At 38.4% G+C, this 14,320-nt stretch overlaps 1 protein-coding gene across 2 annotated transcripts in view; it reads right to left on the reverse strand.

Moving 5' to 3' along the window:
- Positions 1 to 14,320, reverse strand: part of LOC121450518 (sorting nexin-27) — a 104,283-nt gene that overhangs the window by 65,421 nt on the left and 24,542 nt on the right. For both annotated transcript variants that reach the window (XM_041655478.1, XM_041655479.1), the window contains exon 2: positions 11,096 to 11,327. In XM_041655478.1, coding sequence (XP_041511412.1) covers positions 11,096 to 11,327 — 232 coding nt within the window. The remainder of the gene's footprint in view (positions 1 to 11,095; positions 11,328 to 14,320) is intronic.

Genomic DNA, 14,320 nt, shown 5'->3' on the forward strand with positions numbered 1-14,320 from the left:
AGAAACAAACCATAAATTAATTTGTTTCTGAAAAAAAATATTACAAGATATTACAAAGAACAGTCACTGACCATTCAGGTTGTAAAAGAACAGGGCACACAGCTGCTGATTCAAAGACACTAACAGTCCTACCTTTAAAATGGTTGACAGACAAACCTGTATGGGTTAAGCAATGGTCTTTAACAATAGAGAAACTGCAGGCTTTAGGACAACTGGTACAAGAACAACTAGATGTTCAGCATATCAAAGAATCAACCAGCCCTTGGCATTCTCCTGTATTTGTTGTTAAAAAGAAATCTGGAAAATGGAGAATGGTAACAGATTTAAGAGCTGTTAATAAGGTGATTCAGCCAATAGGCTCTCTACAGTCTGGAATTCCTTTGCCTTCTCTATTGCCTAAAGGATGGCCTCTTATAGTTATTGATTTAAAAGATTGTTTCTTCACTATACCTTTACAAGAAAAAGACAAGAGAAAAATTTGCTTTCACAGGGCCTACTTATAATTCTCAGCCTGCTAAAAGATAGCAATAGAAGGTTCTTCCACGAGGGATGTTAAACAGTCCCTCCCTGTGCCAATAGTTTACAAGTCAACCACTGAAAATGATATGGAAGCAATTTCCTCAATCTATAGCTTTCAATTACATGGATGACATTGTGTTATCTGATTCAAATGTAGAACCTTTAGAAATAATGTTTGAAGAAGAAATTTTGCCTTGTTGGGGATTACAACTTGCTCCTGAAAAAAATACAAAGAGGAGATTATATTAATTATTTAGGTTATACAATAGGTTTATAAAAAATTAGACCCACCTTTAATCTCAGTACTTGGAAGGCAGAGACAGGAGGATTTCTGTGGGTTCAAGGCCAGCCTAGTCTACAGAGTGAGTTCCAGAACAGCCAGGGCTACACAGAGAAAACAAAACAAAACAAAAAAAGGACACCAAAAGGTGCAAATTAGGAGCCAGGCAATGGTGGCACATGCCTTCAATCCCAGCACTCGGGAGGCAGAGGCAGGCAGCTCTCTGTGAGTACAAGAGCTAGTTCCAGGACAGGCACCAAAGCTACAAAGAAATCTTGTCTCAAAAAAAAAAAAAAATTAGGAGAGACTGAATGCAGACTATTAATGATTTCCTTAGATAGTGACAAGGACTTGAATAACCCCAGGGAATCATCAGCTGAAGCTGAGAAAGAATTAGCTTTGGTTGAAGAGAAAGTATAGAAGGTACATGTGGATCATGTGGGTCCAAATCTTAACTGCATTCTGGTATTATTATATTACCCTCCAAACATTCCCCTACAGGAATTTTAATGCAGAGGGAAGATATTATCTTAGAATAGATATTTTTATCACATAAACCGAGTAAAAAAATTAAAATTTATGTAGAAAAGATCTCCAAGTTAATTAAAAGGAAAACTGAGACTTCATCAATTAGCAGGAATAGACCTAGCAGAAATTATAGTACCTTTCAATAATGATGAAATTGACAAATTATGGGAAGAAAATGAACCCTGGCAAAGAGCTTGTAGTAATTCCTTGAGAGAGATTAAAAATAACTATCCCAAAAGCAAGAGAATTCAACTTATGAAGAGAACAAACTGGATCCTTCTTTACGTTGTATGAGACAAACCAATAACTAGAGCCCCTACATTCTATACTGATGCAAATAAATCAGGAAAGGCAGGTTGCAAATCAGAAAATATGAGTAAAGTAGATCAAAGTCCTTATGATTCTGTCCAAAAGTCAGAATTATATGCTATTCTCATGGTACTAAGGAATTTTAAAGAATCTCTCAACATAGTTACTGATTTACAATATGCAGAAAGAGATGCTAAATTTATACCAGCTGATACAGAATTGACTTTATTATTTATTCAGTTACAAGATAAAATCAGGGGGGCTGGAGAAATGGCTCAGAGGTTAAGAGCACTGCCTGCTCTTCCAAAGGTACTGAGTTCAATTCCCAGCAACCACATGGTGGCTCACAACCATCTGTAATAAGTTCTGGTGCCCTCTTCTGGCCTGCAGGCATACATGCAGGCAGAATACTGTATACTTAATAAATAAATAAATAAATAAATAAAAAGTGTCAGGAATATTAAAAAAAAACAAGATAAAATCAGGAATAGGAATCATCCCATATACATAGCATACATCCGATTCCATACGGGTCTACCAGGTCCTGTAGCACATGGTAATACAGAAATCAATCAATTATTGATTGGAAATGTGCTGAAGGCCTCAGAATTTCATAAAAAAAATCATGTCAATAGCAAAGGTTTATAAAAAGACTTTTCCATTATGTGGCAACAAGCCCAAGAAATTATAAGGAAATGTCCAACTAGTTCTCTGTATAACCAAACACGACTACCTTCAGAAAGAAACCTAAATGGTACTCAAAAGAATGAAATCTGGCAGATGGGTGTGTTCATTTTGCAGAATTTGGAAAGCTAAAATATGTATACCACACCATTAGTACTTATTCAGGTTTTTAATGGGTAACTGCTTTGAGTTTGGAAAAGGCTGATTCAGTAATTACACATTTGCTAGAAATTATGACCATCATGGCCATAAATAAAGACAGACAATGCTCCAGCATATGTCTCTTAAAAAGTGTAACATATTTTATACTAATTATAATATAAAGCACATTACAAGTATACCACACAATCCTACAGGGCAGGCAGTTAATAGAAAGATCAAATCCAACTCTGAAGGATATGTTAAATAAATAGAAAGGGATGATAAATACTCCCAGAAACAGATTGCACAAAGCTTTCTTAACTTTGAATTTTCTAAATGCTAATAAGAAAGGAACAACAGCTGTGGAGAAACATTGGATGATAGAAAAACTACAGAATTAGATCCGCCAATATACTTTTTCAAGATGTACTGACCTCAGAATGGATAACAGGACATATGTTATGTTGATGAAGAGGTTTTGCTTTGTTTCCACAGGAAAAGGAAAGCTATGGATACCATCAAAATTGATAAAAATTCAGTTTGAACATGACACCTCTTAATTAGAAGAGATGATAGATCATTAAGCACCATGGCCATTTAATCTAAACTAACCTATAAAACTAGCAAATGTTCTTCATTTGATCAGATATAAACTGCCAAAAGAGAATCTCCCCAAAACTAGGATTGGGGAGGGGTTTTGTTTCTGTCTTTTCAGGAGAATAAAGAGAGCCAGCCAAGGAATCTGAAGGCCAACGGACAAACGAGACATCTAAAGAAAAAGAACAAATCATCTAGAAAAAATGTCTCAAGAAAAAGGATAAATTGGCCTATTGGTATATCACATTTCCAACAGGATAAAATTTTTATTTTTTTTATTTTTTTATTTTTTGGTTTTTTCGAGACAGGGTTTCTCTGTAGCTTTGGAGCCTGTCCTGGAACTAGCTCTGTAGACTAGGCTGTTTTTTTTTTAATATTTATTTATTTACTTATTATGTATAAAATATTCTGTCTGCATGTGTGCCTGTAGGCCAGAAGAGGGCACCAGATCTCATTACAGATGGTTGTGAGCCACCATGTGGTTGCTGGGAATTGAACTCAGGACCTTTGGAAGAGCAGGCAATGCTCTTAACAGCTGAGCCATCTCTCCAGCCCCCCAACAGGATAAAATTTTATAAATCTTCCTAAATGTGTGTTTCTGTTGTTCTCTACAGACTATGCAAATGGTCTTTATGGTCCCAACCAATTAAAGATTAAAGCTGACTTTGGAGTTGGAGTGCTGCTCTCTCCTTCTCTAACCCCAAGCATGCTTATTAAAGTGAAATCCAAAATCTCTGTCTCATGTCAGAAGAGCCACCTGATATGGGACAGAAGAAAAAAAATTTAAGGACTATTTTATTGTCACTAATCTCATAATTCTTTGGCTTTATATTGGCTCTTTAACAGCTTTTCTTAAGGGATGAAGTGTGTGTGTGTGTGTGTGTGTGTGTGTGTGTGTGTGTGTGTGTGTACTTTTTAATCATGATATTAATGGTCAAACAGAGTACTAACTAATTCTAGAAAAAGGTTTCATCTACCTTCCTGTACATGATTTCGAGTTTGAGTCTCTTATCAGTTTTCTGCAGTGAACCATGAGCAAACCTAACAGAGACTTTTAAAGTCTCTAAAAGGAGAATAAGGCCCCACAATGACAATCCCTCCAGGACTATGATAATACCACTAAGCTGAAAAACACCACCTAAAGATCAACTTTGGATTATAAACTGCTCAGAACAATTTCAAGGTGACTAACTGAGATGATTCAGCCTAACAGACTACTCTAGCCAGGACTTGAGATAAGCCCTGTACTTTCCCATTATGCAGAGAATGGACAACAAATGATACCTCTCCAAGGACTTGATAATTTACCCAAATTTTTCTTTTCAGGATCCCCTAAACATACCATCACTCCCCATACCCAACAGCAGGAAGTAAATTTAAGATTATGACGTCCACATTCTCAAGAGGTGGGATGGGTGGTTTTTAATCATTCAACAGGTTATAGATATTTGTCATTGGTTAGGGGGGTTGGTTACCAGCTGTTACTGGTTTCAGCCAGGAGGAAAGTTGAGAAAAGAGATTAGATTCAGAGTTCTTGTATTAAAAAGAAAAAAGGGATATAGATATGATAGGATAAAAGGGTAGATTACTGAATCTACTCTGAAAATGGGGAAATATAGAGACAAGGTAAAAAGGTAGATTACTTTTAGAAAGCAACTACTAGTTTTAAATGTTTTACATTGGACTGGACTTTTGTATATTGTATACAAATTGTGTATACAGATACAAATTTGAGATTAATTTTGTTAGAACATACTGTATATATATTTCTACTCTCGTTCAAGGTATTGTACCTATACAACTCATTTAACAATATAATGCAAGTTCTGAGTCCTTGAAAATTATTATTATCCACTGTTTAGAATAATAAGAAATTGCAGGCTAGTTATTAATTACCTATTATAATTGAACTTGTAGTTATATTAGGTTTTTGTATTTTTTTTGTTTTGTTTTTTGTTTTTTGCTTTTTGGATTGTTTTGTTTGTTTTTCGAGACAGGGTTTCTCTGTAGCTTTAGAGCCTGTCCTGGAACTAGTTCTGTAGACCAGGATGGCCTCGAACTCACAGAAATCCACCTACCTCTGCCTCCGAGTACCGGGATTAGGTATGTTTTCAAGGTCAAACAAAAATATATTTTAGACAGACAGGTCACCTTCAAACACTTCAGAGATCTACAGAATATTGCATTTAAAATGTTTTAATAACACAAGTTCTTTTTTTTTCTCCTAGCAGCACCAATCTACTTTAGAGAAGATAATAGGCATCGAAGAAACTCCACATGGAGTTTACTTTCTTTGTAGCAAAATGGGCAAAATACCCTTGCCTCGACTGCTGACAGTATGCTGCCCTGATTAAACAAGCAGAACACAAAAGAAAATGTCTGCCAAATATTGTTGAGACAAAGGTGGAACAGTCCTTCAGAATAACCTGCTTCACAGAAAAATCTATCAAATATTCTAGGCCTGTAGGCCAAAGAAAGATGCCACAACATTGCAGAGGAACTCTGGGTGACTGTCAAGGCAGCCAGCGCTTTCTATCATTTCTCAGATTTTTTGGAAGTCACTTGCTCACACTTCTTGCTTACTCAGTTAATATTATTTCCTTCTTGGGTCTCTGAGGGAGTTGACTGAAGACTAGATAGTTATAGTTTTCCTTATTTATCAGACACAGAAAGCAAGTTATGATAGAAAGCAAATTAGGCACAAGATTTTGGACGCATCAAGATAGGATTGATAATGGAGTGTTTTCTCTCCATTTGTCAAATGCAAATGGACTAGACACTGTTGATGTATTTACTGCCTGTACATATTGTATAGTTATTGTACTTATTGTATATAGTTTTTCTTATATTAGTTATAGCCTTCTTTTTTATTTTAGACAAAAAAGGGAAATATAGGGGTATATTATTTGTGTTTTAATAAATAAAGTTTGCCTGAAGATCAGTGCAAAGCAGCCAAACTAGTCAGCCATACAGGCCAGGCAGTGTTGGCACACACCTTTAATCCCAGCAGCCACACTAGTTAGCCACAGAGGTCGGGCAGTGGCAGTTGCAGTGCATGCCTTTAGTCCCAGCACTAAAGAGGAATATAAAACAGGAGGAAGACAGCTGTCAACTCAGTTTCAATCTGAGGATTGATTCAAGGAGACATGATTGCCTATTTATGGTTCAAGGTAAAGTTAAAAGCCAGTGGCTGGCTGCTTTGCTTTTCTGATCTTCAGGTTGAACCCCAATGTCTGTCTCTGGGTTTTTATTATTCATACTACACACTACCACCAAAAACAGACATGGAAGAAGATAGTGTTGTCTTCTGCAAATGTAGACTGAAGACTAGCAGCTCTCCAGGAATCCTCAGGGCTCCTGCACCAAACTGGGACTGCAGAGACATCAGCCTCATGAACAAAATAGCTACTGGATTTTCGGCCTTTCCATTGTGAGACAGCCACTGTTGACAACCCAGACTACATCCTGTAAGCCAGTCTAATAAATCACACACACACACACACACACACACACACACACACACACGCACGCACACGCACGCACACTCAAGGACGTGTATACATATATACATACACGTGTATAAATATATAGTATACATACTATATAAAATAATATAGTTCTGTTCATTCAGAAAACCCTGACTAATAAGTACACGAAGCCATGGAATGCTAATGGAAGGTAAAATAAAATATAGGTTAACAATACAATACAGGTAAGCCTTGAAAACAGCTAAATGAAAGAAGCAAGTCAAACACAAAAATCCCATACGATTCCATGCATATGAAATGTTTAGTATATGTCAATTTATAGGACAGGAAGTAGACTAGCAAGACCTGGAGCTGGAGGAAGATGAAGGCTCAGAGGGATGACGGCTATAGGGTGTAACGTATCAAAGTAGTAAAAATGTAAAACTGATCACAGCAGCACAATCTGTAAACACTCAAATACCACCAAACCAAATAAAATTTATAAAAACAATTATAGTAATGGATTATACATTATTAAAAATAGTTAAAATAATGATAAAACTTTTTTCTTTTTTGAGACAGGTTTCTCTGTAGCTTTGGAGCCTGTCCTGAAACTAGCTCTTGTAGACCAGGCTGGCATCGAACTCATAGAGATCCACCTGCCTCTGCCTCCTAAATGCTGGGATTAAAGGTGTGCGCCACCACCGCCCGGCCTAAAACTTTTATAAGATAGCAGGGTAATAAAGCCAAGTGTGGTAGTACATAGCTGCAGCCTCAGCTCTCAGAAAACTAAGGCAAGAGGATCATGAGTTCAAGGCCAAACTAGCTCTGTAGTAAGACCCTGCTGAAGAGAGCTGTGGGGTGGAGGGCTGGCATTCTGGAGTTAAGACGTTTTATTAAAACATGAATTGCATTACCAATAATTAAAACGTGGCAGAGTGGGCTTCATTAAAATTTCTAACTTTTGTTCTTTAAAACACTCTTAAAAAAATAAAATAAAATGGCAAGCCACAGACGGGAGAAATACAAAACATCTAGAGAATTTACATCCATTACAGATAATAAATTCTTATTAACAAAATAATAAAACAAATCAAAATTTTAAGTGGACAGAAAATTAACAGAATCTTCATACCAATGAAACAGATGAATGTCAATTAGTCATAAATAAATCAATTTGAGATTACCACTGTACCTACATGAATGCCCATAGTGGGGGCTGGGAAATGGCTCAGAGGTTAAGTCTACTTGCTGCTCTTGCAAAGGGCCATACCAGGCAGCTCACAACCTCCTATAAATCCAGCTCCAGGGATCTAACACCCTCCTCTCACCTCTGCAGGCATGACAGCTACTAACAGATGGCATAAACACACAGACACATACAACCAGAATGGCCAGTAATAGGAACTGATAAGACAGCTCCATGGCTAAAAGAATGTACTGCTCTTGAAGAGGACCCATGTTTGGTTCCATCCAGAAGCTCACAACCAACTCTCGGGGGATCTGACACCTCTGGCCTCAACACTGGCACACAGACACAACATACACACATTCTCTCTCTTCCTTCTGGCCCCCATCTCAAAACAACAAAAATAAATCTTTCAAAAAGCTGCATAAGAGTAAAAAAAAATTAAGTTCAAGGATGTAACTCAGGGGACAAACTATGCTTAGCACATACAACACTCTGGGTTCAGTCCCCAGCATGAGTAAAAAAAAAAAAAGGACAAAAAAGGGGGACAGGGACGGGTCAGGTAGCACTTGGGAGACTAAGGCAAAACCACCACAAATTAAATGCTATCCAAGGATACATGGGCAGTCCCTACCTAGGGAAAAAAATATTAAAATACTACATATTGAGGTTATAGAAAAACTACAATTCTTTACTGCAAATGAGAATGAAAATATGACAAAAGTATTTTGAAAAGCAGTTTGTCAGTTTCTCTTGAGTTTTTGAAAAAAGGTCTCAAACTTAGTGTATAGCTGAGAGAGACCTTGAACTACTGATCCTCCTCCTCCTGCTCCTGGCTCCTGTGCGCCAAGATCACAGGCATTTTCTACTACACTGGGTTTCTGTGGTACTAGGGACTAAACTCAGAGCTTCATTTAAGCTCAGCATAGTTCCCCCCACTGAACCACACCTCCAATCCAAGTCTGACAAGAATTTGTGTGTGTGTGTGTGCAGTGGATGCCAGAGTGAGTGTCCCTGCCTGCGTGCGTGTGGACCTGTGTAATGTGGGTGTACAGACAATAGATGTCATCCTCCATCACTTTCTGTCTTGTTAGTCAGGGGCAACGAATTTCTTAGAGAGCCAATAAGTTCTAGTAATAGTCCTGTCTGCCTTCTACTGTGTTAGACTTACAGGTGAACAAGAAACCATATATGGTTTGTTCCATAGGTGCTGGGCTCTAAACTCAGGGCTTCATGGTTGTGCAGCAAGCACTCTTGATCACTGGGCTATCTTGTCAGCTCTGCCAGTTTCTTATAAGGTAGAAGGTTAGTGAGATGGCTCAGCTGATAAGGTTGCTTGCCACAAAGCCTGATGACCTGAGTTCAATCCCTGAAACTCACACGGTAGAAGGAGAGAACTAATTCCCACTAATTGTTCTGACCTCCACACACCCACGCATACCCTCATCCATACTTCACCCCTAACACATAAATAATGTAAAAATTAATAATAACAGAAGTGGAAAGTAACTGAGAAAGGGATGATTACCTCAGGCCTCTACATGCACATGCTCACATGCTTGCACGTGTGTGTGCTCACACATACATACACACACACACGCACACACAGACCTCTAGTAATTAATCTTTATTGCTAACCTGAATGGATACAAAATTACCTTAGAGATAACCTTCCATTTCCAATGAAGTTTAACTGGAGGAAAGGACTACCCTGAATGTGGGCACCATTCCTAGGCTAAATAAAAAGCAAGTTAAGGACCAGCATTCATCTCTTCTGGCTTCCTGAGTATGGGTGCAATGTGACTAACTGCTTAATGCTCCCAATCACCACAACTAGAACAACTCCAGCCACCACGCCTTCCCTAACACGACGGCACTCTCAAACTAAACCTTCAATTCCTCAGCTTATTTCTGTCAGTTATTTTGTAGCAGCAACAAAAACAGCAGCTAACACAAGTACATATTATATGTTTCCATGTGTCTGACAGTCAATACAAAGAACAAAATATAGAAACAGAAAATAGATCAGTGGTAACAAGGAAAAATAACTGCAAAACAGAGTAGGGAAATTTGGGGAGTGATGAAAATATTCTCTCCTTACTGTGGTAGTAGATAAAAGACTGACACCATAAAACTGGACATCTAGCTAGATGAATAGTTAAACATACAGAAATTTGGCTAATAAAGCTGATCTTTTACAAAAGAACAATTAGTAGTTTCATTCCTTGTCCCAAGGCTACAGAAGTTGCTAAAACCTTAGATAATTCTCAAAAGGTTCCACAACCAATCAGGTCTCATTTCTAAACTTTGTGTGTAGCTCTAAGAATACAGAAACCATGCTAATACAAAACTCATGTGCAATTATCCCCAGTTAACTTCCATGTTTGGTTCACCTCCCCACTGGGAAGAACTCCATAAGCATTTAGTGGTTCATTCCAACAGAAGAGATGAATCCTAGTTTCAGAGATGATAACTTTAATCAGCAGATCAGCATTTTATTTTATAGAGTACTGAACCAAGAATATTGACATATTAGTTAAGCACTCTACCCCTGAGCTCTACTCCCAGCCCTACAGCTCTAAACACCTGTGGTCTGTTTGCCAATATCTAACAGAACCCACTGCATTTCCACAAAGAATAAAAGAATTAATGCTTCCTATGTCAACGTTTCTGAAACAGTCAAAGGCAAATAAAACATAGTACAACCAAGAGAAAAATAAACAGTCTGAAGTATCAATAGCAACTATGTTTTGAAGACCAAACAGCATCAGGAAACAAGCTGTTACATATCATCTAAAATTCAAGATGAGTTCTACTTATTTATAATAGCTACAAAATAGAAATGTGTAGAACAGCTCACGGAAATTGCAGTCAAGAGTATGTTAGGACCATGAGGGAAAAACTAAAGAGTTATTCATGCACACAGACATCACCAAGAAATGAAAGAAACAAGATGTGGAAAGGAATGAGTGTAGAGATACATAGGTTTCAAAATGACAAACCTCTGTTTATCCAAATATTTCCGAAGATACCTTTCAAAATTAATCTCAGTCTATAACTCCAGACTCAACAGTAAATCAGACTACAATTAGCAAAGACATATGGCAAAAGAAACTCAAGTGTTTTCATAAAAGAACAGAATACAAACTTGAAACTGTGAGGAAATAGATGAAACCATATTTAAGCAGAAATAGAACTCTTCATTCCTGAAGATTATCCCTGCACAAATCAATCAGTGCCAAGACCATCTCGAAGTGAATTTAACTTCCTGACAGACAAACTAACCTAAGTTGCAGTCTTTTATTTTAGTGCTTGAAGTCCATTCATGAGAGTAAAGGAAATAAAAGCTAATTTTGAGGATCAAGCTGGGCTGACACTCACCACAAACTTCTCACCATTCTGCTCCACATGTTTGTATGTGGGGACCGATATGGGCACTGCTTGCTTTTCTGTGTAATCATAAAATGATTGTCCCAAGGAGTCGTCACTGGGATCTAGGTTATCAGCCTCATGAGGAGGTACAGACAACACTGTCAAGATCAATTCCTTCTCTCCTGCTCGGATCAGGTCCACCACCTGCTTGTGTGTCGCCCCCTCAACATTCACGCCGTTCCTAAGGGGAAAAGGAAAAAAACAATCCCATAAACCAGAAGGGTCCAAACACTTTGTAACTCCACCCTCCTGTCCCCACCCCAGCGTCACAGTATGAACCACAAAAATCAAAAGATTCATCTGGCTCCAGAAAGTCGTTAATGTCTTTTTAGACTCTAACGTGAAAAGCTGTTGATGAACTTACGACAGGGAGAGGAAATGCAAACAGCAAGAGACCTACTCTTCCTCTAGTCTAGAATCCGACACATTGCTTGAGTCAGGAAAGCACGGAGCAAAGACAGTGCTGCTGGGAAGCAGCCAACTTTCAGCTCAGCAGTCTACTTTCCTCATCCTACCCAGTCGTGGACAACACAAAAGTGCTGTGGGCAATTCTCCCATTTTTATTAGTCTGTTCACCTACACCTCGTGGAAATTTCTAAGATCTATTTTTATTATTTTTAATTATGTGTATGTGTAGGTGTGTGCATGGAAGTGCAGGTACCTGCAGAGCCAGAGGCCAGGAGCTAAAGTTACAGGCAGTTATGAATCATCCAGTATGGGTGCTGGGAACCAAACTTGGGTCCTCTGCAAGAGCAGTACATACTCTCTACCACTAAGTCTTATCTCCAACCCCAGGACTTTTCTTAAAAAAAGAAAAAAAAATTCCCTCAGTCAGGTGGTGGTTCATGCCTTTAATCCCAGCACTCAGGAGGCAAGGCAGGTGGATCTCTGTGACTTTGAGGCCAGCCAGGTCTACAGAGTAAGTTAAGAGACAGCCAGGGCTACAGGGAGAAACCTTGTCCTGAAAAACCAAAACCAAAAACTTCCCTTTACAAAACTAAAGTGTGTGCGCGTGCGTGTGTGTGCATGTACACGTGTGTCCATCCCCAAGACAGTTCTTTTACATTATATTTTCATTTTCCCCATATCGTCAAATTAATCAATCTTTCTTCTCTTTTCCTTTCTTCCTTCTTTTCTTTCTTTCTTTCTTCGGTTTTTTGAGACAGGGTTTCTCTGTAGCTTATGAGGCTGTCCTGGAACTAGCTCTTGTAGACCAGGCTGGCCTCGAACTCACAGGAGATCTGCCTGCCTCTGCCTCCGGAGTGCTAGGATTAAAGGCGTGCGCCACCACAGCCCAGATAAGTTAATCTAATCTCTCTTTATAGCAAGTTATTATCATGATATTTAAAAAGTATTAATCTTGGTTATTGATCTCTTGGGTTGTTTTTTTTTTTTTTTTTTTTTTTTTGGTTTTTCGAGACAGGGTTTCTCTGTGGTTTTGGTGCCTGTCCTGGAACTAGCTCTGTAGACCAGGCTGGTCTTGAACTCACAGAGATCCGCCTGCCTCTGCCTCCCGAGTGCTCTTGGTTTTTAAAGGAGCAATACTTCTCTATAACCCAACTTCTTCTGCTCTTCCAGTCAGTCTGGATATTCTCTCTTTTTTTTTTTTTCTCTTTTTTGTGGTCTGGATAATCTCTCAGGGTTCAATCTACACATTTTCTGCTCCATACATTTGCCTTAAAACTATGTATAATCTACCCAAACCAAGAAACACACACCTACAGTTATAAAGTAAATCAACCTACTCATTTTCCTTCCTGTTCACTTGTACTTAAGACTGAAATAAGGAAAAGTGTAAGATTGAAAGAACAATAATTTTGTCAAGAAAGATGCTGAGTCTCACAGCACTCAAAAACTGAACAACCTTCCCAGCATGCTGACCTAATGAGCTACCTCAGCAAAAACCACCGGGCAGCTGGCCTGAAGGGCCCTACCATGGCTCTCACAAGAGACAGGAAAAATACACCTGGCCTCTACTACTTTCATATTTGAAGCTTATCTGCCCTTTAGAGTTAGGTTATTGTTCTCAGTTATGTTCCAAACCTTTAGGGTTTTCCCTTCCTGAAAAGGAAGAATGCTAAGTTTAGCAACAAGCCTTCCGCAGTTCCCAGTCACGGCTTCACCTCAGTCGGAGTCTGGTATCTAAAACATCCATGTGTATAAACAACAGACAGGACAGGAGAGGCCTCGGCTATCTTCCTCCCTTATTTTCAGTTTAACAAACTAGCAAGTTCAACACAATAACCATCAAAATCCCAGCAAAATTCTTCAAAGACCTCAAAAGAACGGTACTCAACTTCATATGGAAAAGCAAAAAACCCAGAACAGCCAAAACAATCCTGTACAATAAAAGAACTTCTGGAGGTATCACAATCCCTAACTTCAAACTCTACTACAGAGCTACAGTACTGAAAACAGCCTGGTGTTGGTATAAAAACAGACAGGAGGACAATGGAACCAAACAGAAGACCCGGATATCAATCCACACATCTTCGAACACCTGATCTTTGATAAAGAAGCAAATAATATCAAATGGAAAAAAGAAAGTATATTTAACAAATGGTGCTGAAAAAAAAGATTAAAAAAAAAATAAATGGTGCTGACATAACTGGATATCAACATGTAGAAGAATGAAAATAGACCCATATCTATCACCATGCGCAAAACTCAAGTCAAAATGAATCAAAGACCTCAACATAAAGCCAGACACACTGAACCTCATAAAAAAGAAAGTGGAAAGTACACTTAAACGCACTGGCACAGGGAATCACTTCCTAAACATAACCCCATCAGCACAGACATTGAGAGAAACAATTAATAAGTGGGACCCCCTGAAACTGAGAAGCTTCTGTAAAGCAAAGGACACGGTCAACAAGACAAAACGACAGCCTACAGAATGAGAAAAGATCTTCATAACCCCACATCGGACAGAGGTCTGATCTCCAAAATATACAAAGAACTCAAGAAATTGGACACCAAAAGATCAAATAATCCAAATTAAAAAATTGGAGTACAGACCTAAACAGAGAACTCTCAACAGAAAAATCTAAAATGGCTGAAAGACTCTTAAGGAAATGTTCAACATCCTTAGTCATCAGAAAATGCAAATCAAAACAACTCTGAGATTCCATCTTACACCTGTAAGAATGGCCAAGATCAAAAACACTGATGACA

The sequence above is a fragment of the Microtus oregoni genome, unplaced genomic scaffold (assembly GCF_018167655.1).
Source record: "Microtus oregoni isolate MIOR12 unplaced genomic scaffold, Mior012 000007F_ref0000211, whole genome shotgun sequence".
Lineage (NCBI taxonomy): Eukaryota > Metazoa > Chordata > Mammalia > Rodentia > Cricetidae > Microtus > Microtus oregoni.